Consider the following 26,563-nt stretch of genomic DNA (forward strand, 5'->3'; position numbering starts at 1 on the left):
AAAATAAAACTTTACAAGATTTGTTGATGTCCTTAGAACTTAAGCCATTAAACATAAGTATGAAGCTATACCAAACCTTAATTTTATTTATATTCATAAGTCAATATGCTATGTTTTCCAATTTATGCTATCCAACACTAGTTGTTTTGCTCTAACTATTAACTTCTTGTCACTTAACGCAAACCATCTAATTAGTCATAAAACTTATACTTACTATGATATGGGACCATAGATATATAAACCTAGATTGGCCAATAATAGCTATTCCCATCAGTTGCCTTGTCAGACTTAAATAGCATGACGTATTGTCATTGTATTGTACCTCATGCTTGACTGCACTGTTGTTAACAATGGAGCTAATGAGGAGAAGGTGACACAATCACATTTTTATTTTCACATAAAAACCTTCTTGTATACATAATCCAGTAAACTGAAGCAATTCTGTGATAATATCTGATAACCACCATAGATTAAAACTATAAAAGCTATGAATTGTTGCACACAAATCATGAGCCATCATGGCTTTATTTGCAACCTCTCTTATCCTCATTCTCTCTTTTCCCCTTCTCCAAAAATAAGTTAGAAGGGGAAAAGAGAGAAGGGTAATGGAGAGGGGACGGGAAATAGCCCACCCACTCAAAGAGCCAGACCTTGGTTAGGTAAATAGACTAATATGCTGAACTAAACATGACTAAATATGATGAGTATGCAAGTATGTCTTAAGTCAAAAATGAGACAGAATGATTATGTTACAGCGGGCTATGTAGCTGGCTAGGTCACCAAAGCTGAAGTGTAATGATTGTATCACTAGCATTGTGGATGTTACCAACTATGATGTAAAACAAGCAATGAATTCCCTAATCACAGTTAAGAATTGTGGTCGCTTGACTTTGTTTTCGCCTGTAGTGATTGAGGCTTGCAACCACAGTGAGAAAGCGATGAGAGTGTTGCTGAGTAGTGCTGGATTGGTGAAAAACTTTCCAAGGCTAGCACTAATTGCCACCATGGAGAAGTTGCTGAGGTTCAATGTCATGCTATTGTTTAAGTGTAATCATCAAGCTAGTAGCCTAGTTCATAAGATAGCAAAGAGATATATTTTGATTAGGGCGCATTATGAAACTAAGAATAGAGCTGGCGCGGGTAGCTCGTTTGGTCCTGACCCACTGGGTCAGAGGTGCCCGGGTCAGGCCACCCAACCCTCGGGTCTTCCTATACAAAGACACGGGTAGGTTTATGGCTAAACAACAGCAGTTGTACAGTATATCGCTTTTTAAGTGATATATGATTTACTTAATTTTTGATTTATTTTTTTGCTTTATTTTACATGACTTTATTTTTAAAATGGAGTCGCATATAGTCCCAGCACGGAAGGACCAGGCGAAATGAAACAAGGTGAGTCAAAAATATATTTTTACATCTGCGACAATAGTCTTTGGACTATAATAGGTTTCACAACATTTTTCGGCAAGAAATAATCAACATGTCGGTGGTCTGGGAGTTCATGAAGAAGCCAGTCACAAAAGGAAAATACCAAGTTATTTGTACAATATGCAAAAGCAAGCTAAAGGTTGACTTGCAACAAAATTCACATTACAGTTATTTAGTATCATAAGATTCACCATGTCTTACTCTGTTGTGTTGTAGGTGAGAAATATATGGAAATGTGATTGCAAGCTTTTAAAAGCTAAAAAACGAACAGTTAATCGCAGCCACACGAGACCGCCGTAGTTTAGACTCACTTTCCAAAACGTTTCAAATGAGACGTAGTTCTTACAGGATGGTTCTGTTTACACTTTCATGCAACCTCATTCGTCAAAACATTTTCACAAATATACTTCTCGCATTCAATAAAACCATGTCTATTGTTCTTTTTATATTCTGTTTTATCGTCACTGTAATGCTGTCACTTTTGGCAGTAATATCTTATAACTGACCGTAAAAAGTCGTTAAATTGTTTAACCTTAGTTCGAAGGAATACATATCATTGTTTGATAATCATGACGAGCCTGTTGGTCACCTGTGATAATCAAAAAGTGCTGCAAAAATTGTTTTTGAAGTATTGGGTCACCTGATCAGATTACGACTTAACGATTGAATAATGCCGAAACAAAACTGTAAAATAGCGAGCATCTATATTTGATACGGGGTATTCGGTAAAACCAGAAGTGTTTGTCATTAACTAGTGCTACGATAAGTTTTAAATTGAGCTTCTTATTGGCCTTCCAATTCATGTGAGAACATCACGTGACAAGACGTTAACCAAACTGTAAAGACTACATTTAGAGAAATAAACAGATTCCAATCTACGGTTGCTTTTCGTTTTTGAGCTTTTAAGAGCTTGTAATCACATTTCCAGGTATTTGGCACCTACAACACAACAGAGTAAAACATGGTGAATCTTTTGATACCAAATAACTGTAATGTGAATTTTGTTGCAAGTCAACCTTTAAGCTACAAAGAAGGGCCCACCTCAATACTATTGAGGCATTTACAACAAAGGCATCCTGAGGAACTTAAATGCGCGTCCAAGAACCTTCAATCCAGCAAATTTATTTTATTTTTAGTTTCTTTCAATAATACCAGAAGTTTTAGAGAAGTGATGGATTTTTGCTTTCCAATATGCTGGGTTATCCATTTCTATATTTGCAAAGGATTTCTTAACTAATCTCTTCTTGTTGATTATAATAGCAGTTGAAAATAAAATCTGTAATAAGAACATTAGCCAAATCATGCCATTAATCTATCACCCATTGCATAGAATTGATCCACCAAAGTCTAGCCATAAATTGTAGATTGCATTTATAAACCAAGCTACAAAATATAATGATTGGTGAGATAAGGTTTCTTTTATCTTAGTTTATTGATGTCACAACATTAGAACTATCTTTTAACCTTAAATGAATAAAGAATCGTGCCGTGCTGACCCGGTCCTACCTGATCTTGGCCCTCATTGCTGACCCTGAGTCTGGTCCGACCTTGCATTCCTGGTCTCATTCCTGCTCTAGCTAAAAAAGCCATTGGTTCCTTTTCCCTGATCATATCAAAACTTCACGGGTTCATCATATTTAGTCATGTTTAGTTCAACATGATATTAGTCTTTTTACCTAGCCATGGTCTGGCTCTTTGGGTGGGTGGGCTATTTGCCCCCCCCCTCTCCTTTCCCCCTTCTCTTTTTTCCCCTTCTCACTTCTTCTTTGGAGAAGAAGAAACGAAAGAATGGGGATAGGAGAGGGTGGAAAATAAAGCCCTGATGGCTCATGATTTGCGTGCATTATTTCATAGCTTTTATACTTTTAATCTATGGTGGTTATCAGATAGTATCACAGAATTGCTTTATTTTACTGGATTATGTATACAAGAAGGTTTTTATGTAAAAATAATTGTGATTTTGTCACCTTCTCTTCATTAGCTCCATTGTTAACAACAGTGCAGTCAAGCATGAGGTACAATACAATGACGTTACGTCATGCCATTTAAGTCTGACAGGCTTTTTCCCTATTGGCCAATCTAGGTTTATATATCTATGTATGAGACAATCATTTGCTTAGTAACACACGTTAAGATGATTAATGAAACATAATGTAAGTTTGAGGTAAAAAGTGCTTTTATACTTCCCCAACAAGTTTTGGCTAACTTTGAACATTAGAAATTGTTTGTGCGTAAGTTTGCACAACTATAATTAAGGACAAGCTAAATGATGTTTAACGTTGTTCATTGCAATCAAAATTATGTAAAACTTTAGCGATCGTGGTCATCAAAAACTCTTACTATTTCAAAAACAAAGTGAAAAATTAAAAAAAAAATGCTTATCACATTCTTTTAGACTTTTTAAAATTGTGTAAAATAGATTTTTTGCTAGTGCACAGCTTTTTAGTAATCAAAGAATAATGGTGCGTTTTATTCTTTTTTTATCTAAACATTTAGTAGTTTTAAGAGCTTTAGAGCACTGCAGATATTATTACACAGTGTACTATAAATATCATGAAAATTATAAGCAGTCAAAATGCTTGATGAAATAATTTTTGTTCGGTTTCTGTAGATTCTATGAGCAGATTATTGATGTCTTTAGAAGTTTTCAGTTAAAAGGCTGTAGAATTGTTTCAGCATAGAGCAAAAAGACCTTGATTAAACCAAAATTAGAAATTTTGAAAGGAAGAAATGTTATGTTGCAGTAAAATTTTATTACATGATCAACAATTTTAGCTGGCTAGTATGCAGCTTGACTTAAAATTTCAGTCCACCATTGCAACTAAAAACATAAAACAGAGGGAGTTGGTGAAAAAACAATATGTGTGGTAGATCTACTGAAAAATAATAGATTAATGAAAAATAATAATTCACTAAACAGTTTTATATTTGTTTTGTAGAGAGTATTGTTCTGAATAAGATGAGTTTTACATTTAAACAATATCTGCGTTGGTTCCCAAGATGTTCCATAATTACTAGTGGTGAATGGATCTTTCGAAAATTTGTTCGAGTTAAATTGGGCAGAATTGCAAATTTAGCGCAGTAGTGAAAGAGTTAAATAGGAAAACAGCCTCATAAAGCTAAATAAGTTTAAAACTTAACATGCATTTTTTTTCAGATGTTTGTAGCCGTAATTTTTAAAATAATTCGTGTCATTTATTTCTCTTGAGTGTTTTGACCTTTCTGCTAGCGCATACACTGTAGTTTAACTAAAAATAGACTGTGCCCACGTTTTTTCTCCTAAAAACTTAAAATTTTGTTTATTTTGTTGCTTTGCTTAGCTTACAGTTTTTAGTAGTTAAAAAAAATTACCTTATTTTCTTTTTTGAACAGGAATCCTGCAATCGGAAGAGAGTAAGCCTCCATGCCCTCTCTGCCGAAGACCATTAATATTCTCTGCAGAAACAGAACGACACTCTAAAGGACATAGACCGTCTGGTATAGTTTAAAATAGCAAATTTATATAGTTTTAGCAGAAAGTATTCAGTTGACTAAGATATGTTTAAACAAAATGTAAACAAAGTACATGTATGTGAAGAAACTTTGATGTAGTGAGAATTTTGTAATACAAGGAATAGTGAGAATTTTGGAACACAAACATTAATCTTTATGCTTAAAGGGAAAAGGTAAAGATATGTTTCAAAATATATTAAATGTAACTTTACAACATGCAATAGCAACATTTTTTGAGTATTTATATTTATTTTGTGTGTCATTGCAGATCTTTGTCAGATGGAAGGTTGTGACAGAAAACTAGATTTCTACTGCAACCGTTGTGATCACTTTGTGTGTTTCAGGTATTATGAATGTTTGTATAGCAATTTTCCTAATGGGCTTAGAATTATAGACAATTAGTAAATTACAAAAATAGTTGCAATGTATTTTTGGTATACACTTGCTACAGATAAAAGCATTTCACCCACCCATCGTTTAGCATTGACAACAAGTAGCCCATAAAAATGTGAGTCAACACTACAAGTAACTACTAATGACTTTTATGTTTACCTTCATGGATATTTCGCTTCTACACAAAAAATAATAATAAATAGCTAACTATTTAGCTTAATAAGGAAAATTTTTCATTTTAAAACTATTTATTTTAAAATGTTCTCTTAACATATCCACATAATCGCATATTTTTTACGTTATAAAATGGTAGAGACTGATTTTTATACCAATGAAATGCCGCTAAATACAAATTAACATAGCAAAATATGTGTTGGAAAATGCAACTGCCAGTAGTTGTTGCAATGAAAAAATAAAGCACTACTAAGTAAAGGGGGATAAAACTGAAATTTAAATAGACATTTCAAATTTGATTAGCAAATCTTTCTATTGTTTGATAACTTAATAATGTGTTATTGCAGCATAGTCACATGGATAGATGTGCAATTGAATAGAAATGTTAGAGCATGTTTGTGTTTATTAGAAGCCTATAATCTTTTTAAAATTTTATGAATCCTTAACACCTTGTTTCAGAATGTGCAGCATTATTACCATTATAGCTACCTAAATTGCAGACAGTATTTATCTTAAAAATTATTTAAAACGTTGCATTCCTATTTTTCTGTTCGAATAAACACTACTGGAGGAATTTGTAGACATTTGTATGGTGTATGACTGTAATTTTATTGTCCTTAGCAAACCTAACAAAGACTGAAATCATATAAAATTTTTAAAATGAATCTAGTTTGTGTTTGTTGCAATATACATTATTTTTGTTCAAGATGTAACAAACGTTCAAAATGTGGGGATTTTCCTTCACACATCGGGCAAGACGTTGAAGAAAGTTTGCTTCCACTTGCACGCCAGCAATTTACTGAATGGAAGGACAAAATTGAAAAAAGAATTAATCAACTTAGAAATGAGGTGAGCATTAATAAAAATATAGAATTTGCGTATATAAATACAGTTGAAAATTTAAATAGTAACTTGTCTAAATACAATATTGAAAAACGGTGACAGAAAAGATATATAAAAAATGTGTTTATTGGTTGGGCTACAGTTGTTCTAACAAATAAGCTCCGAAGTCAATCGTAATTTTAGTCATTGTAAGCACCAGCGACATAGGATCAATCAAATCAGCTGTACAAGAAATTTGCACCTTAATGCAATGCAAATACCATAAAACCTCTAATTGAAGGCCACCTCTATTTGAACGCCACCTCCAATTGACCGCCATCATGTGAGAAGAGTTGAAAAATAGACCGCCACTGTCCAATTGAACATGACCTTCATTTGAAATTATTTGATCTTTACAAGCCCACAATATCAACTGATCAGTAGAAAAGTGTCCACAAATATGTATTAATAGTGAATCGTTGACATTAATAACAATTAATCCTCTTGTTGTCCAATTGCGAAGCTTTATATTTTTTTCGTTTAAACATTGAAAGCAACACCATAGCAATAATCAATAACGGTCTCAGGCTAGTGGTGACTCTCTGTTTAACTCTGTCTTTCAACCTCAAAGTGACCTATATTTAAGAAAGATTTAAATATACTATGGTAGATGAACTTTTAGAGCAACCCTGTAGAAATACTGGAATTACTGTCTCAGACTAATTATATAGTGGTTCCTTGTTCAACGCGGTAAATATACGTTGTATAAAAAGCATAAAAACCCACTTAAATACACTATGGTAGGTGGAACATTAAAAGCAACGCCATAGAAAAATAACTATCTCAGGCTAATAGTAGTTTTTGGTTTATTGCGGTCCTAATGCTTCGAAAGAGACACATAAAAAACTGGTTTGCAAATTTTGGACCAAAGGTTACGTTTAATGTGCTCAAGACTCTGACGCGTTGCCTTAGTGACAAATGCAGCGCGTGAAAGTTTTGTTTTGCCAAAAAATAGCTTGAACGCTAATATTGACCAGTTCAGTATTGCAGAAAAAAAGTTAAGGCCAGAAAGTATTCTAAAAAGTATTGGACAACTAGAGGATGATCCTTCCTCCAAAAGCAACAATCGGAAAGCAGCTAGCTGAGAAAACGATGGAAATATTTTTGTTTTTAAAACATTAAATTTTGTGTCTGTCTGTAATATAAGAATGCTTCATTTGTCACTCATTCATGAAAATATATTTGTATCATTTAACAGATTATTATTGTATACCTTGTACATTGTAAATATGCAGACTTATAGCATGTTATTTAATACATGTAGCATCCTTGCAGCTATCTTAACACAGCTTAGCACGGATCTATGCTCATAACTCCACTTCTATTGCACATAAAAAGCTAGTTTTACTGCAAACTGTAGCAAACATATCAGTGAGTTCAATGAGTTTCTATTCAACAATGATAAATGTAAATATAAAATGAAAATTCGTTTTCAAATTTAAAATGAAAAAAAAACTAACAATGCCGACAAATTGCAAATAAGGACACAGGCTATAATATCATCGCAGGTCAATTGCGAGCAATAGATATCAACTGGTAGAAATATTTTTCAGTTTTTTATACACATTTATTAAGATATGTTTGACAAGATGGAAGCTAGCAGTTTTATTGCATTCAAAGTGTTTCATATTGGTAAAAGGAGAAAAAAGAGAGCAGAATTTAGGCGACGTTCGCTTCGCCCGTAATAGGGTTATACTTATATTCCAAAAAATCGAACGAGCTAGTCGAAAAATAGACTGCCAACCTGTATTTAAACGCCGCCTCTAGTTGACCGGCACTATAGAGGAAAGGTTGAAAAATAGAGCACAATGGAGTTTAATTAGAGGTTTTACGGTATATCCAAAAATGAGAAAGATTTCTAGAACTGATTTATTCTTGCTTAAAGTTTTTAATCACCAATACAAACCAAGTTATATTTGCATTTCAACAATAGTATAAAATTTTTTTATTTGCTATTATGAACTAGAATATCAAGAAGATGGCAGCAAGGTTTAGTAAAACATAGCTGCAAATTCATAGTATAACTTTTGCAGCATTAAAAATATATTGATTTACAAAGTATGTTGCTTTTCTTTAAAAGCTTTTCATAGAAAATAAACAGAAGCAAATACCTTCTGCAATGAGCAAGTTTTTGTAAAAAATTTTCATAAGTTGCTAACTTTGTAGTTTTTTGCATACAATAATTATTTGTGAATTATATAATTAAAACTAAAGTTTTTTTAGTTTAATCATGAGGTTGAATATTTTGTTTACTGAATTTAATATAAAAATTAATTACTAATATTTTTGTTGGAACTGATTTATGTGAGCACCAAGGCAAAATACTTACTTCTCAGCCAGTGATGGCACCAAAGCAACTTGCCATGACATCTATCCCATTTTACCACTTCAAATCCACAAACCAGATAAAAACATTTTAATCTAAATTTTATCCCACAGGAAAATAATAAAACCTACAACACCGAATTGATGAAGATAATTTATGGATATTGTGCTTTAAATTTAAAAAGTGAAATTTTAATTATCATTATCTAGTAGTAAGCCAGATGATTTCCTAAATTTCTCAAATTATCTCAAAAAGTTCCTGAAATGAATCACGGCAAGAGTTGCCACCATGAAAAGTTTGAATCTTATCTAAAAAATATCAAAACAATGTTAAGCAGGAAACAATATAGAGAAGTTTACATTTTGTTGGAAAGAGCAAACAGTTTTAAATCATTAGCCTTGGCATGACATTGTTTTTATTCTATTCATGAGATAGGCGGCTACCAACTAATATAGCATTTCTTCTTAATAATTTATAATTGCATAGAGATTTATTGTGTGATGAAAATCAAGTTATGAAGGTTTCACGGAGTGTTGAAAGTTCTGCCAAAAAATCACTAATCGCTTGCAATAGCGCTCTAAAACGAGTACCATTTATCATCATCAATTTTTTATACCATTATTAATTCAATACCTAGCTTAGCTTTCTAAAACTATAAACAATCTAAATATATTTCTACTGTAAGCATATCAGGTGTGCAGATTTTCTGCAAACATACTATGTTAACTTACCGTTCAATAACTTTCTTTGACTTGAGCCACTGAAGATTCACAGAAAGAGTTTTTGATTTGAATAACGTGTAAAACCATGTTTTTTCCTTATAACATTGTTTCTTACACACAAAACACATATACATATAGGTGTCCAAGCTAGCACCCAAGCTGAGTGAACTCACTAAAGCTGATGCAAACTTCTCAAGAGACAAAGCAAGAGAAACCCTAAAACTGACTCAAAAGCTACACTCTCTGTCAGTACACGCAGCAGCAGAACATGAGGAACTCTACTATTATCAAGACTTGGACAAAAAGGATGAACAAGATCTGATTCGCTTCTTGCTGGCACTTTCAAGTAACTTCTTATTTACAACACAACCAAAAACACTTACATGTAATATTATAAAGATGTAAAATATACTTCAGTAAGAAGAAAAGTGATAGCTTTTAATTATTACAAGTATTTAATATCAACAAAAATCATTTGGCGTTTTTTGCTTTGATGGTAATTTAAGACAGCTGATGCATGAGTCAAGAGTAACTCTTGTCTCAATGTTTGCAGCAAGATATCTTGTTTTAATTCAAACTCATAATTAATAACAACCTTTCATGAATATTTATAAACGTTTCAAGTTAACGAGAGAAATTATGCACCATTTCAAAATTCCTTTGTAACAGTATTTGGTCGCTTAATACTGAATGATCTGTTTTAAAAAGGTGTTCATTTCTAAGGAAAAGTTTAATTTTGAAAGTTAGAGTTTTTGAAACTTTTAAAAAGCTGTCAATTTTGTATTGTAATGTTAGAAAATTACTTAATTCTTCCTTTCATTCCAAGCATGGTTGATAAATTAGACCTTGTTTCAATATTTATGTTTTATTGTGTCTAAACTTTAAAGAGTGGAAGTTGTTTGATTAATTAACTAAAGTATAAATCAATGAATGTTTTAAACTTTACATGTATGTCTTTTTCATATAGTGACTGCCAATATATTTGATAGAAGGCTAAACTTTTAAAAATTTATTCAACATGTAGTCTGAAATAAGGTTTGGCACATAATAAAATTATTCAAGCAATGTTACATTTAATTACAGTTGTTAAAAAGAACTAAGAATTAGAATTTAGCAAATACCGATTTGAATTTAATTGATTAGGAGGTAGTGAAATTATTAAATCTACTTGTAACATTGGGAAACTTGTACATTTTGACTTGTGATCTGTGAATAATACTAGTGATGATAAACAAAAATTAACATCAGCAAAGAATAGAATGTATCAGCAAAACAAGAATGTTATAGGTTTTTTTGCTTTTAGGAAGGAGCAGTTATCTCCTAGCCTAGTAGTTGTAAGATATTAGTTTTATCAGGACTACTTTACACATTTGCTTTTCAATTTTAGTTGAAGAGACATATTGTGAAAGCAAAGACACGCTAAACCAAACTCAGAAAGCTGATGAGCTAAATGATTTCAAAAAAATCGAAAAAAAGAGCATGGAAAGTGGTCATAAGTCAAAAGGTAATTGATCTTTGTTAGTTATCAAGTATTAAAAATTGCATTATTGCTCACTTTTTCGATGTTCAGAGATTATTGATAAATCTTGCCTTATTGTAAAATCTAAAATTTTTAGCTCTAAATGACTACATTTATCAAGTAATGCTTAAGTTAAAAAATTTTTAAATAACTATATTTGAAAACTATTCCAAGAGACTTGTGATCTACAGATAATTCTAGTAACGACAGGAATGAAAGAAATAAATATCAGTAAAGATTAAAATTTATTAGCTGAAAATGAATTTTGTAGGTATTTTGCTTCAAACTATGAAAAATTGTGTTATAACATTGTGATTGTAACATCTTGGCTTCAATTTGATTATTATACACCATTATCTTTATTTCAGCTGAAGCGATATCTGTTGAAAGCGGAGATGAGCAAAACCAAACACTAAAAACGAAAGAAATTAATGAGCTTAATAAAATTGAGAGAGCTAGCCTGGATAGTGATGACATGTCAAAAGGTAACATAGCCAACTTTATTGGGAAACAGTCTATAGATTTTATGTAATGCTAATCTACAAACAGCTAAATTAGTTTACCAAAGTCTTGGTTTGCTTCTAATGTCCAATATGCTCATAATTATATTATTATATTATTATATATTATGCCATTAAATTATTTATTTATTAAATTTCATTAAAAACAAGTGAATGTTGCTAAAATTGTTTGATTTGTTAAGATATTGGTGTTACTGTCGTGGAAACCAAATTATCAAATTTCACCTGACATGCTGAAAGAAAAAACAACTTTGCTATTTAAAAACTGTTTACTTTAATGAAGATAGTACATCATCAGTTTGAATTAATGAAAACAAGATTTTGAGGTTCTTTCATGGTAGAAAACTACAAAATCTGTAAATAAATTACGGGGAATAAAGCCTAGACTCAAAAATTAGTGTCACTGTAAAAATTGCAAACTGCACCTAAAAATAATTGGAAAAAATTATATCTTTGTAGAGCTTCTTTTACACTAGTATAACAATTTATTTTGCCATTAGTCAAAATTTTTAATTAATATTTTGTAACTATTTATAGCCATGTTTAAAAGGAAGCATGGTTATAAATGACTTTCAAAGACCTACAATGTTAATATTGACTATAATGGCACTTTCTTTACAAGCAACCAGGTTGTATGAACAAACTTTATATGAGATAGTTTTATAATAAATTACCCTAATATGTTTTAAACTGTCGCAAAAATTGAATTTTCAAAAATTATGCACCTAATTGGTTCAAATGCTAGTCTAATCTATTAGTCATAGAGTTTCACAAGACTAAACCAGATTTGTAAACTTTCACAGTTACTATTCATTTATATTTGTTTGAATGCCCTGCTGTTTTTGCATGGATATATGTTCATTGTACACGCGCTACTGAAAAATAAATGAGTGGTTAAGTTGGTTTAGGTGAGAATTCTAAGTCAAACTTAAGTTTTTTTGCAAAAGTGAGCTTCTTGATGAAGGAAGCTTATTGGTTAACCTCTGTACAAAAAAAAAACGATTTGGTCATATTTCCTATGGAAATTGAAAAATGATTTTTGGTTATTTGTGTAGGATATTCTTGATTGTCTGTAATAGGAGAGGGTTTTCATATCAATAGAGTGCTCACTTTTTACATGTGATTTAGAAAATGCACTGAAAGCAGATACCCAATCATATAAAAAAGCTCAGTGCCTCTGACTAAAATACTACCATTAAAATATGCTCTTTACCCTACTGAGTTTGTGATAAATTTAATTTTAAAACAATAATATGACGGTAATCTTTAAACTTTAGGTGTATTCATCTAGCAATAAATAATATTATCTAATGATAATATAATTATGAAATGATCTAATTAATTGTAAGTTTAAAACGTTAAAACCACATTATTCAAATTTCAAATGCAATTACTACACAACGATGCAGAAACCTGGATCTCTGCCAGCCAAGCCTTACGGCAAAACAGTAATTGTTGAAGCAACATACCATAGTGGTTTTGATGTATTAACCGAAACAAGATAGTTGTATTTAGGTTGTATTTAATTTATTGTTTAGGCTGATGTAAAAGTAGCCAAATGTTCATATATATACTCTACATGTATGTATGTATATATATACATGTATATATATATATATATATATATATATATATATATATATATATATATATATATATATATATATATATATATATATATATATATATATATGTATATATATATCAGTTACTATATATAATATATAGTAACTGATATCTATATATATATAAATATCAGTTGCAAAGCTCCATCAGTTGCTATTTACCAAAAGCAGGTGCAAAAGCATATAAAAAGAGAACTCTACACTAAAACCTAAAAGATAATTGGTGGAGTATGAAATATTTGAAAAGGTAAAGCTTTTCATTTTAGTACAACCGCGTCTGATGAGTGCATCGCACGAAACAAATTTGTAGCGTAATTACTAAAAGTTTACTTTCTTCGTAATATTTTATAGATATATATATATATATATATACATGTACATATATATGTATATATATATATATGAACATGTAAAAACACATGTATACATATAGAGAAACATATAAATAAGCATATACAATGTATATACATATATGTAAATCTTGTGAGAAATTTATTAAAATTGGACTAAACATAAAAATTACAAAAAGTTTCATATGCTGACTTTTAGCCTATACTTTATTGTGTATATATGCATAAACGAAAAAATGTGTATATATGTAAATATATGAAGGCTTATCAATTTATGAGTGATGCATATATTTGTTATTATGAGTATGTTTATCTGAGTGAATACATTTTAGAAGAAAACCACCAACAATAATTGTTTCAAATATTATATGAAAACTGACATTTTTAGATAATGATTTCGAGTTTGGTGCAAAACCCAAATTGCCAGGAGGTGGTAAAAGGTCTGGATCAGATATGCTCTTAAATGAAGATCTCCATGATTCTTCAAGCAAAGGATACCTTCCTCTGATTGTACAGGTACATAGAAGTGTTGGCTCGCAACAATGCCGATACACACGGTAAGTTTTTAAGTTATAGCTATGCTTTCGTAAACTACCAAGTATATTTTTTACACACTTGTAGAAAGCATTTAAAAACAAACTTAGAAGACCAACAACACTACAGCATTTTTTAGCTTCATCAGTTTAACTCTTTCACTGCTGTAGGCGCATTTATGCGTAATCTATGGTCGACTGCCGAAGGCGGCTTTTTTCGGCTTTACCGCAATTGCGCTGTAACTTAATTTTACCGTTCGTTGACAACATAAACCTCGATCTTTAGGGCTTTTATAGTATTGACAGTGCTTTCCAAAGTATTTTTTTGTAAATTTAGCTAAAAATCACAAAGTAATTTTAAATTTTTGTTTGAGAATTTTTAACTTGAAAACGAACATTTTTTCTTTTTGGTGTTCAAACTGTTACTATGGTTTATGTAAGTACCTCCCAAGTTAGAAAACAGAGAATAATTTATGTTGATGACATTGTAGCCTATTCAGATTTTTGTGATCAGACAAATAATTAAAGTAGCAGCGCTGACTCTGGTGGTGAAAATAATGGTTTTATATGAGTAAGGAACATTGTAAAGAACCGTTTTAGCTTCATAGCAATCATAGCTTCACATAGCTTTATCAATGCACAAATATAGATACAATGAATTTTATGCATAGCACTATTTGTTAACTTTCTGGCACAACAAAATATTGAAATAGAATTTGCCTTGGTTAGGGGTTGAAACTTCACACTTCATTAATTGGGTATTTTTCCTAATGATTATTTAACCTTATTTTCATTCAAGCCTAAGTTAAAGATTCAATAGCAAAAGCCATAAACTAACAGCTCAATCAGGATCAAGACAACTTTAGTTACTATTTAACACCTAATGGATATAACTGTTATCTTACCAGAGTTGTCTTTATTACCAAACATCTTAAAAAAAATTTGTTAAAAAAAGTAAGTTATCAAGTCCCATTATACAGCAAGTTTGAAAATGCATGTCCTGCTCATTAGAAAACGTTTACTCTACTCTCAACTCTTCAAAAGTACATATCATTTCTAATCACAACAAATTGGTCCTAGCTTTTGTGAGACTTTCTTAAGAAAGCTAGCCTTAGTGCAAAAGCAGACTACTGCTGGAACAGGGCAACTAACCAGTAGTTGTGAGTTCTTAGCCAGCAAGCCACAAATTGAATTTTTCTGACTCGCTAAATCGAGAAATACATAACATTTTTCGTTCCTAGATGTTGCATAGCGGAACAAAATGAAACATCGAAAAATAAAAAAATTCCGGATGCCAGTTTAAATGAGACTCGAGTATAGCCTCAGCTGTAGACACACTGCCCAGAGACCTCTCCAGGTCAGACAGATGTTTATGCACTTTAAGCAAGGTCTCTTTAAGCTGGGCCACTTTGGCTTCCAGACGAGCACATTTCAAATGAATAGCAATGTCCCGGTCACTGGAGGTAGTAGGCGTCGAAAGACTGCCTGCGATACTTAAACAATCTTTTTTTTTTTTCTTGACTTTTTGTGCCAATACATGGTTTGAAACATAATCATTGTCATCAGAGTCATCATCCTGAATATTTTCATTCTCAGAGTTATCGTCATTGTATTTGCTATTGCTTTCAGAACCTTCCGAAATGTATGCATCTTCAGTTTCGATGTTTGATAACTCAGCGACCCTTGCCTCCACTCTTTCATACAACGTCGTAAAAATAATTATTAGGTTTGCATGATCTTGAGTAGATGTAACTCCGACACGATTTATGAGGCAGTCTCAGAGCTATTGTCTCCCTCGCAATCAGCTGTGCTGATTGCGAGAGAGACAATAGCTCTAAGGGAGGGAGGATCTTTTTGTCAATCCTCCCTCTAAGCGAGGGAGGATTGACAAAAGTTTGATTTTTTGACTCATCTAGCAGCCTCTCAATCTTTTCAGTCATGTCCTTGTTCATTATGATAATCTGACTTAAATAAATTTATCTCACAACAAAAAACAACAACATACATGTACATGTACAATACGCAAACAACAACAAAATTTTCTTACACCCTAAGCTATAGTGTGATGCATATCATAGTGGTAGTTTGCAAGACTATCTATGATATCCATTGAGGTACAGGAAACTACCTTGCGATAAGTCTTAAACTAATGATATTCCTCAAACGGCTTCACATTTGATAATGCTAATGATAAAGTTAATATTCATTTCATAGTTGGAAATAAGAGATAGTCATGAAGCCTCACGGGAACCGTGCAAACGCGCTTCATGTTATCAATGGGTAATAAAGACATGCTTACTGGCCGGCTTTGGTTCGATGAGGGCTAGCAGATGAACCAACATCATCAGACCAAACATCCATACCAAGAGAGGCAGAAGAGGCAGAAAATCCTAGATCATGTAGACTCGCTCTGTCTACCGCAGCCTCTTGGCAAGGTAGGGTAGGCTGACCTGCTAAGGTGGACAGGGACTAATCAGTGTCAAGCGAGAGGGATTGACAGCTTCACATCGAATTACCAAGCAAGTTCCATTCCTAAATACCTCCTTGGGTTGAGGAAGCCCCTTCAAATTTTGGTTGAAGATTAGGATTTGACCGTTTTTTCCTACGTTTATTTTGTACCAAAACAAGGTCACCACCTGGACTTTTCCTGATGATCTGCTGATCTCATGGCAGCTGATCATCCACAAAAAGATTATGGACCGACTCAAGGCGAGTCTTTAGTCTTAAGTATATTCAACCTTTGTTGATAGCTGTTGAGAATTGGTACCATAAAACTGTTGGTCTGGTAATCTGCATTTTTGGTTGAGCATCATTAAGTTTGCAGTCGCTTCAGTGCTTGCCTGAAGAGTTGCGCGGATTGCTCTTATGACCTGAGGGAGCAGAGTAACTCAACTACTTTAATTTGTCATATGCATGGCTCAACAACATAGATTTTAGGGCATCATCTAAAGTACGATGACCACTCTCAACTACTCCATTGGATTGCAAGTGATATGGGATTGTACGGGTTTTAGCAACATGCTACAACTTACACAGTTCTGTCATTAGGTCACCCTCAAATTCGGACACATGATCACTGTGAATCTTTTCCGGTAACCCAAAATAACAAAACACTCTGTTATCAAGAACCTCTGCCATCCAAGGAGCAGTTGCATAATTATGCTATGGGTAACACATTTCCCCATTGCACAAAGTGATCGGAGAGTACCAGAATCCATTTATTTTCTCTTGCAGCTAAAGGTAATGGTCCAACTAGGTTGATGACCACTTTTTGTCAAGGATGTTCTACTAAACAAGGTGCTTTGCTTGAGAAAAGATTGAACTCATCCGTCTTTGCGATTTAACAATTTCCACAAATCCTAACTACTCGTCTTACATCAGCATTAATTCCTTGCTAGTACCATGTCAATCGTCATGGGTGCAATTTTCTCCAAACTCCTGCACAAGCAAGGTTGTGAGTAGATCACATAATCTGCTGTCTCATATCCTCTAGACAAGCTATTGCTTCACATGGTCTATTACGATGAATGAATCCAATCACCAACACACCATCCTTTCTTATTCTCATTAGAAAGAGCATCGAGCTAAGTTTCTTCAACTCAGGACTACCAAAATTAACAACCGATTGATCAAGCACTTGCTGATCAAAAACAGAATCATAGATCATTGCTACATCCTCAGACAACTTCTGCTTTTTCATCCGAGAAAAGGTGTGGTCACCATCTACAGCAGAGTTGCGAAGATCATGACCATGGTTCTCTGGTTGGCTAGATAGATCCTAGTCAGCAGGAGGCATTGAGTCAACATTAGAATTGATGGTACCTCCTCACGACTCTCTCTGACAGCACTACAATAAGATAAAAAGCATTTAGAATTGCCAGTCAACTCCATATTAAAAGAGTTTAGCTGTTCACCAATGTTTTTGAAATTCACTGGTTCCCTATAACACTGTTGCTATTTGATTTTACTATATAGCTTAGCCATGCTAGGCCCTCCATTCAGGTGCATGATTCTGTCGGACTGCTTGCAGTCGTCACAGGTTTGTCTGTACAGTCCATCAGCATTTCCGTGTTTACTTCCAGCCCGATACTCTATGATAAAATTTACTTAATTTAGTATTTTCAGCCATCTTGCAATTTGAGCACAAGGAGTTGTCTTCCTAAAAAGCTGGAGCAATAAATCATGGTCAGTCCTAATCTGACTTATTTACCATATAGGTAAGGTAGAAACAGTGACACAGCTTTCACAACAGCCAAAAAATCGCGTTTTGTTTCCCAATAGATTTGTTCAGGTACGGACAAACATTGAATGTAACAATTTATAACTCTTTTTTGACCATTCTGCACTTGAGACAGAACTGCACCTACACCGTTAAGGGATACATCAGTGTCGACAGTGTTTGAGAGGGAAGGGTCAGGCTATCCTAACACTGACAAATCTATGAGAGAATGCTTCAGGAACTAGAAAGCATCTTAACACACTGTAGTCCATATATATTGGACATGCTTTGAAGTGAGTACATTCAAGGGTCGGGTTTTACTCAAAAAACTTAGTATTTACTAGCGATAGTTACTGTAGCCAACCATCCCAAGAAAAGCTTGTAGCTTTGACAAATCTTGCGGAAAAGGCCAATTAGCTACTGCAGCAGTTTTCTCAGGACCTGTCACCACACCACCACAAGTTAAAACATGACTCAAATACGCAACTTTGGTTTGGAAGAGATGGCATTTAATGGTTTCAGCTTCAGCCAAGCTGCTCGAAGTTGACTTAGTACTTCTTTCAGGTTTTAATAATCATTATCAAAGCTGATTCCTAAGATGATAAGTTCATCTAGGTAAAAGAGTAATGACTTCCAGTGTAACTCATGTAGCACATGCTCCATCAATCGTTGAAAAGTGGCAGGTGCTGCCGCAAAACCGAAAGTCAGGACCTTCCACCTCCGCAAGCCTTTTGAGTGCAAAATCCAGCCTTATTCCTCGCATTTTCTTCTAATGGTACCTGCCAGCACCTGTTCATCAAATCTAATGTAGTAAAGAACTGGCTTCCTGCAAGTGCTTGAAGGCCCTTGCCAATCCTTGGAAGCGAATGGGTATTATGCACACTGATGGCATTCAAGCGATGGTAGTCAATACAGAACCTCCAGCTGCCATCTTTTTTCTTGACTAACGTCATATGTGACTTCCAAGCTCCCTGCACTGGTTCTATCAAGTCCTGATGTTGCAGCTTCTAGATCTGCCTATCAACTTCTGCTTCTTTCTCCATTCCTAAACGACGTGGTGCCTGTTTAATCAGTTTTGTGCCACTTTTTACTGGTGTTGAGTGAGATACCAATTTTTTCAACCTCATATCATTATTCCTTGTACAAAAAACATTGTTGTAAGAGATTAACAATTTCTGGATTTCTTGTTTTTGTGAGGCTGAGAACGTGCAACAGTGGCTTCTTGGTGCAGAGTTTCTTTGTGCTCCGGGAGTAATTTTGTATGACCATCTTGATGAGTTAGCAAGCCTGCAACACATTCGTGACCTCAAACAACTTAGCTGTTTTTGACTAATTGCGCTTCCACCACACTGTTACAGCGACCTATGAAGAAACCCGCTCGCAGTGAGATTGGCTAACCACAAGGGTTTACACACTTAGCCAGAATTTTTCCTCAACAATCTATTAAAGGAATGCTTGCAGCCAATTATATTTCTGAAAACGCAGCCGCGCTGCAGCTTTCCACCATTTCAAGGTCAAAACTGATAAGATTCGACAATTTGCATGAAACCATTTGTTCAGGGTAAGGGGGTATGTTGACCTTAGGAATAACCTGCACCTTGCTGGCCAACTCGATTCTATGCCGGTCTGTACACAGCAACTAACGTCCATTAATGGACAGGATAGAGCCTGCAAATTGAACATGGCTGTCTTGGCTTTAGTTTCCTTGCCTTTTCTTAGTAATAGCCAATCCATCTGTTTTTGTTGATACATCAAAATCTGCTTTCAGGAGTGGACAATTATGCTTGAAATGACCTGGCCGTTAGCAGTAAAAACAGTTTATCATACTCTTCTGCTAATGTATAGCAAAGCCTTCTAATGCTTCAATACGACGGGATATAGAATTTAATTGTGTACTTAAATGACCTAACACCTTTTCTGTGTCATTAGGGTAACTGCACTGCTGAGGTATTCTATTCTGTTCTTTTATAACGGGTGCTACTGTTGGCCTACTCAGTATCATTCAAGTAGAAGGCCCAACCCTATCATACCCTTCAGCAGCTTGTATGGCATCTTCTAACTCTTTCGACTTGACTGCAAGTAGTTGCCACCTGAGAGCTAGGTCAGCTACAGCACAATCAAAATATTCAATAGCCAGCATCTTCTTTTACTCTAGAAATAAAACCAACATATGCCAACTGAATTACCTGATCAATATGATAACCAAAAGCGCATTAGCTTTTACTGAGTTTGTGGTCGAAACTATAGAGCTTCTTCCGAGCCTGCAAAAAAAGGTCAATCCAAATTTGTCAACAACCTACTAAACACCTCTTTCAGAGAATTTCTTCTGGCAGAATCCATAGCTTTTTTTTCCAGGCTACTTTGCAACTGCACTAGGGCCACGTGATCATTCCATTCACACAGCTTAGCGACTTCTCAAAACTGCTTTATAAACAGTGCGTCGCCATGTTCATCAAATATGGCGTATTATTCATGTTCATCAAACATGGCAGTATTTTAACCTTAGATGTCATAGAGCTATCATTCTGCAATTTTTGGACAGCTGCAGTGAATTGATCTCCTAGCTTGTTCAACAGTTGCTTGGAGCTTCCTTCTTTGGTAGTCTAAAAGGGGACCTAATAAACTGGAGTGTTGGCATTGAAGTGAAGAGAATTCATATTTGAAGGGTAAAAATCGATGGTTAGAATGGATGACGTATCATTCATCCAAGTTTTAGGAATAGCAGTGGAATGAGAAGGCCAAACCCTAAAAGAAACTGGAGGAGGCATTGACTTAATAAGATACCTATCTTGAACACAGTACTTACGGTAAGCTTCATCAATTAATACCTCTGCATCGTTACTATTCTGCCTTATAGCCCACCATCATTCCTATCATTGTTCATCGCAAAAGTAGCATCAACAAATGGCTTCGCCGAAAGAGTGGTAAAGATATTTGTGGAAAGTTCCTGTGGTGTGAGATACTCAACGAAAGAACTAATGAATGAATTTGGCAGGTGATTCAAATAGAGAATAAGATTTTTCACACCAACATTGCATGGGGTTAGACTAAGGAAAAGATTAGTTGTTTGGCTCAAAAATTATTCAGCCATTATAAGATTGCTACTATTATAATCTAACAACTTAGATACAATAGATACAAAATAGATATACGATGATGATACCACTGAGAAAAGGGTATCCCACTGCTGTCATCAATGAATTGGAATTTGCCCTGGTTAGTGGCGGAAAATTCGTATTTTGGTAATCAGGTCCTTTTCACATTGATTATTTGATCTCATTGTTTTACAAGCCTACACTAAAAATTTAATAACCATAACTGAGAAATAACAACACAATCAGGATCAAGACGACTTTAATTATTATTAAACACTATATGGATATAAAGGTTATTTTACCAGAGTTGTCTTTATTACCAAATATCTGAAAGAAATTTTGTTATTACCAAATATGCTGTTATATGTGGTATTTAAGGAATTTACTCACTTGAACACCACACTAACATCAGAGATTAGTGATTACCTTGTCTCACTTTATCCAGACTATGCTTTTATGATTAATGTCTCAGAAGGCAAGCCGCGTTATAATTATGGTTGCCAAGAATTGTTGCCAAGAGTTCAATTTATAGGACTTGACCCAAATTTTTAGTGCAAGCCTAACTATGCTATTTATTAAATGTCAGAGTAGCAATAGAAATACTCTTTATTCTCATAAACCAAAACCTTGATACATAAGCTGCAAAATTCTAAAATAAAGCAAAGCAACAATAAGTAATAAAAGCTAAGTAACAAAGTATATCTTACGCCAACAGCTAGCTGTATCTGCCCTTAAGCTTTGTCTTGTATGTCTACAAGAGGTCACTGTCAAAAGAGCGAGAGAAAAAGGAATGAACTACTGTAAGTGTTCCTTTTTATAGGCATTTGATTAGCCTGACAGTAGATGTATAAGCGTTAAGGGTTGTCTTTCGGTAACTGTGGTCGGTCATTGAGAAAGCACTGTCTTCTAGTACGTCAATCGAAATTCACCAGATTAATGAGATGGTATATTCAAATTATTCTGTCAATGTCCGGTGTTTAGCTGGAAGGAGAATGAATTTCAGCTTCTCATGGTGGTTGATTCTTCTATGTTTAGTGTTCTTAATTAGCTGGTTGCTGCATTTGAATTATTGAACTTTGGATGCCTTCAGGAGTCTTGTTGTTAGTGTGGCTTGCTATCTGTATGTCCCGTTGTGTGTATTGTGTGTACAACTTCTTGGCTTAATCCATTCTTTGGCGGTGTCTTTGTATTTCCAAGCAACAGCATAATGTATGTAAATCCAGTAATCTGTTCTATTCCGTGTCCGTATCGAGTTTTAGTGAAATGTCAATATAACATTTCTCCCATTGTTGAAGAACGATATGTCCTCATATCAGTGTTGGCGTTCTATGTCAAATTGGTGCTGGCGTAAGGACAAAAGAGAGTATATAATAGCGAAAAAACATTAAAGATAGTGGTTGAGTAGTAGAAATTTGAAAACCATGTACCAGCATTAATGAAAGTTAGGCACTATTAATAAAATCTGAAACCATAAGTTAAAATTCAGGACCATAAATAAAAAAAAGATTTTTCCATTTTCCCAGAGCAGTAAGCATATATGGAATAACTAGCAGAAGGATATGGTTACTATTTTGTCGTGTAGTAGTGTCATTTGTCATTTTGGAATCGCGTGTTACTGTCCTGTTGTTCGTATCGCGTCTCCCTTGGCAAAGTAAACGAGTCCTCTCGTTTATGTATGTCTGGATGTCGGTATGTATGGGTAGTAGTCGGCGGGCTGTAGTAGTTAGTCTAATGGTCAAGGTAGGAAGCTAAATCTTTGAAGTAGAAACTTCATATAACATGATAGTAAAAACTGGCGTGCCTCTGGAATTCTAAAATCACAAAAGTATGTGTTACAGCATGCATGACTGAGCTGTGTGCGAAGCATTTTCATTCTCTATTATCAGAGCTACCTACAAGAAGAAAGAAAATTGTTCAAGCATTTGTGTTTATCACTAACCTGTCCTATCCTAAAAATAAGAAACTCATAATAGAAATTACAAGTTTTTTTTTAAAAGTCAGTTTGTTTTCTGGTATGTGCCGTGTCTATGTTAACAATAGCATCAGAGCTGTGCTCAAGTACTTTTTTTCAGTTTAAGTAGTGTAAGCGAGTACTCAAAACAAAATCGAGTACAAGTACAAGTATACACATGTTTCTGCTTTCCGAGTACAAGTAGAGTATCACAACTTGATTTCGAGTACAAGTAGAGTATCACAACTTGGTTCCGAGTACAAGTAGAGTTATTTCTCAAATTTCAAGTTCAAGTAGAGTTTTCCTTCTGAATTTTAAGTACAAGTATAGAGTACATTAATCAAATATCAAGTACTTTTTATTAAATTAAAGTAAAATGAACAAACAAGTAAAACAGCCAAATTAACCAGTACAGGTAGGCTTATATATAATATGATAATGATTAGGGTATGATAATAATATGATAAAATAATATGATAACATAAAAGTATAATGTCCAACTATCCCCGGGTTCTAGTTTTTTTTATTTATACTAGGCCCTGCAGCTTGTTGCATTTGCAGAAAATGAGGTTCTTCAGAACGGCATCGCTTATTGAGGCGCGATGTGGCCTCATCAAGATGCCACCGTGAGAGAATATCCTCTCGACAGCAGCAGAACTTGCCGGCACACTCAACACTTTTTGGGCAAGAGGGTACAGCTTGAAGAGTATTTTCCGCTTTCGGTGCCAGAACACCAACGGTCCTGCCTCTGCCATTGTTAAAATAAATCTCTCCTCACATTTTATTTTTCTGAATTCTCACAGACACTTAACTATCATACCATGTTACTTGCATAACATTTCAGTAGTCTATGTGACCTTGAATTGACATTTCAATAAGAAAAAGCCCTTGTTCCAACATACATTACACAAGTACAGAGTACAAACAGAGAAATTGTGGTGCTGAACAAAGCAGGTAGTACACAATACAAATTGGATCACAGACTAGGTAAAGTAAAGAGAAATATTATGTGTCAACAGGGAGTTGACAACTCCCTGGTGCAAATAAGAGTAGAGTATATTTGATGTAGAGTAAAGTAGAGTAGAGTATTTAAGTTTGCAAGTAAATTCCGAGTACTTTCTTCCCAAGGGAGTACAAGTAGAGTATATTTATCCCATATTATGGCCCCTTCGAGTAGAGTAGAGATTAGTTGAAATCGGTGCTCGAGTAGTACTTGTACTCGAATTTGTACTCGAGTAGCACAGCTCTGAATAGCATCTATCCTAAAAATTCAAAAGCCAGGTTTATAATTACATGCAGTGAGGTAGCCTTTTCCTACAGTGGCTTCAACTAATTCTCATCTCAAGATTAAGCTATCAAGGGCATGACTCATTGTAGCTAGTTAGCCACTTAGCTTGGGTCGTCAAAAAAAAACATTACAGCACTCTGTACCCGTCAAGGGAATGTAAATGTTAGAATGTGGTGAACAATATGTCAAGTTATTAGTGATTAATGGCCAATAGTAGCAGCAGAGCATGAATGTAACCAAACTTTTCATGTCTCAAGTATGCATAGCCATTAATTAGTCAGGAGCTAAGTGGATGCTGCAAAGTAAGAAGCTCAACCTTCATAGGAACCAAATTGTCAATAACATATTAGCTTTATACAAGGTAGTTAATTTTATTTTGCACTTCATTTCTAGTGGTTTTTAATATAGTTGTGAGTCTGTATTTTTTCTTAGTGTGAGTCGGGTATAATTAGCTGCTTTAATACGAAATAGTCCCCTGCGTATTCTTATCCATAAGATAGAAAATATTGGATTCTGAACAATTAGTTAAATATGCTTTCCAGAATTATCGCTATCCTTGGTTGTGCTGAAATATTCTTATTTATAAGAGGTCATAATGCCTTAGCCTGTCTTTATCTTACTTTAGCTAATGTAGACCTGCAAACATTGCTACCCCATAACAAAGATAATAAATCAGTGTCCACCCAGTAAATAAAATAAAAAACCATGCTATGTTCCGTGAAGCGGTGGTCTTGATGCGCATAACGAGTCTTTATACATAAACATGCAAATCTTCATTTTTCCTTAGCAACTGGCAAATTCAAAAGACTGATAAATTTTCAGCAAGAGAGAAAGGAATTGCCGGCAATGCTTCAGCTTATTCATAATAATTTCAATGGCGCAGTTGTGAGAAGATTTTGAGCTTTTGAAAATTTTGTATAATTATCACGAACTAGCGCTTCACCTCACACAAGAAAAAATCTGGCCTCAGGTTTTATTTATTTTGTAATAATTACATTAGACCGTAGTTGACTCTATTGTATTCTAATTAATGGATAGTTTTGGTGATGTACTATTATGTGCCTATAATAGGCATCTGATCTGGAAAGTTTACCAGCTATTGAATTAGATCGTGACTCATTAAGTAGCTATGTGAAAGCGCTATGGCTAAATGATGTAGATTAATTAGTCACCAACATCTCAGCTAACATGGACTTTTAGTTAGTTCCACAATAGATATGTTAATCATCTACCTGCCCAGTAGAATATAGTGACCAAATAAATATTTTAGATAACTAAGCAACTAAATATGAATGTAGATTATGATGTTAGACAGATATAGAGGTTAGATTTACTAGTAAAAGCCATTAAAAGCTGAAATGAAAAGGGAATTTATTAATAAAAGTAGATTAAAGCTTAGCAGGCGAAAGATTGAGATTGGAACCACATCTTCACCAAAAATGTTATAAGTTAGCAGTAGTTCGATTCAGTATCCTATTTGAATTATGTTGAGAGTAAAGTATAGGCTGTACACTATATTAAGTCTGTATGTATGTACTCGAGTATAGAATATTTATGGCGGTATACTCGACTTTATATACCAAGATAGTGTAAATTATATGTAGTTATAACCGGTGTATTGTTAGGCCTTATACGTATATTAACTTTAGGTGTAATAACCTTGAGCTCAGTATATCTACAGTCACTATGAGTTAAGATTCTATCTAGATCAGGTACACGCTTTCCCTGTGAGCAAAACAGTTGGAAAGGGTACAAGTGTATGCTTTCCCTGCGAACGAAACAGTCGGAAAGAGTACAACTTAATGCAGTCAGAGATAGAGATGCAGTGTGAGCATGTGACTGGATAAATCTGCAGAAATGAGCGTACGTGAAATGTTGCCAATATGTAAACGGATTTATACTTTCTCTGCGAACGAAACAGTCAGAAAGATAAATCTGTGAAGTGCCTTAGTGGAATGTACGCGTGTAAAATTATTTTAGTGTATCTGCACTTTCCCTGCGAACGAAACAGTCGGAAAGGTAGCCAGTATGGTAATTGACTGTGC

General features: G+C 34.1%; 1 protein-coding gene across 1 annotated transcript in view; it reads left to right on the forward strand.

Moving 5' to 3' along the window:
- Positions 1-605: 605 nt before the first annotated feature.
- The window catches only part of LOC137410202 (uncharacterized), a 32,490-nt gene continuing 6,532 nt past the window's right edge, over positions 606-26,563 (forward strand). The window contains exons 1-9 of the mRNA XM_068095779.1: positions 606-654; positions 1,106-1,225; positions 4,801-4,905; positions 5,189-5,264; positions 6,195-6,336; positions 9,556-9,763; positions 10,805-10,921; positions 11,305-11,421; positions 13,821-13,989. Of these exons, the coding sequence (XP_067951880.1) occupies positions 606-654; positions 1,106-1,225; positions 4,801-4,905; positions 5,189-5,264; positions 6,195-6,336; positions 9,556-9,763; positions 10,805-10,921; positions 11,305-11,421; positions 13,821-13,989 (1,103 nt within the window). The remainder of the gene's footprint in view (positions 655-1,105; positions 1,226-4,800; positions 4,906-5,188; positions 5,265-6,194; positions 6,337-9,555; positions 9,764-10,804; positions 10,922-11,304; positions 11,422-13,820; positions 13,990-26,563) is intronic.

Source organism: Watersipora subatra, unplaced genomic scaffold (assembly GCF_963576615.1).
Source record: "Watersipora subatra unplaced genomic scaffold, tzWatSuba1.1 SCAFFOLD_105, whole genome shotgun sequence".
Classification (NCBI taxonomy): Eukaryota; Metazoa; Bryozoa; class Gymnolaemata; order Cheilostomatida; family Watersiporidae; genus Watersipora; species Watersipora subatra.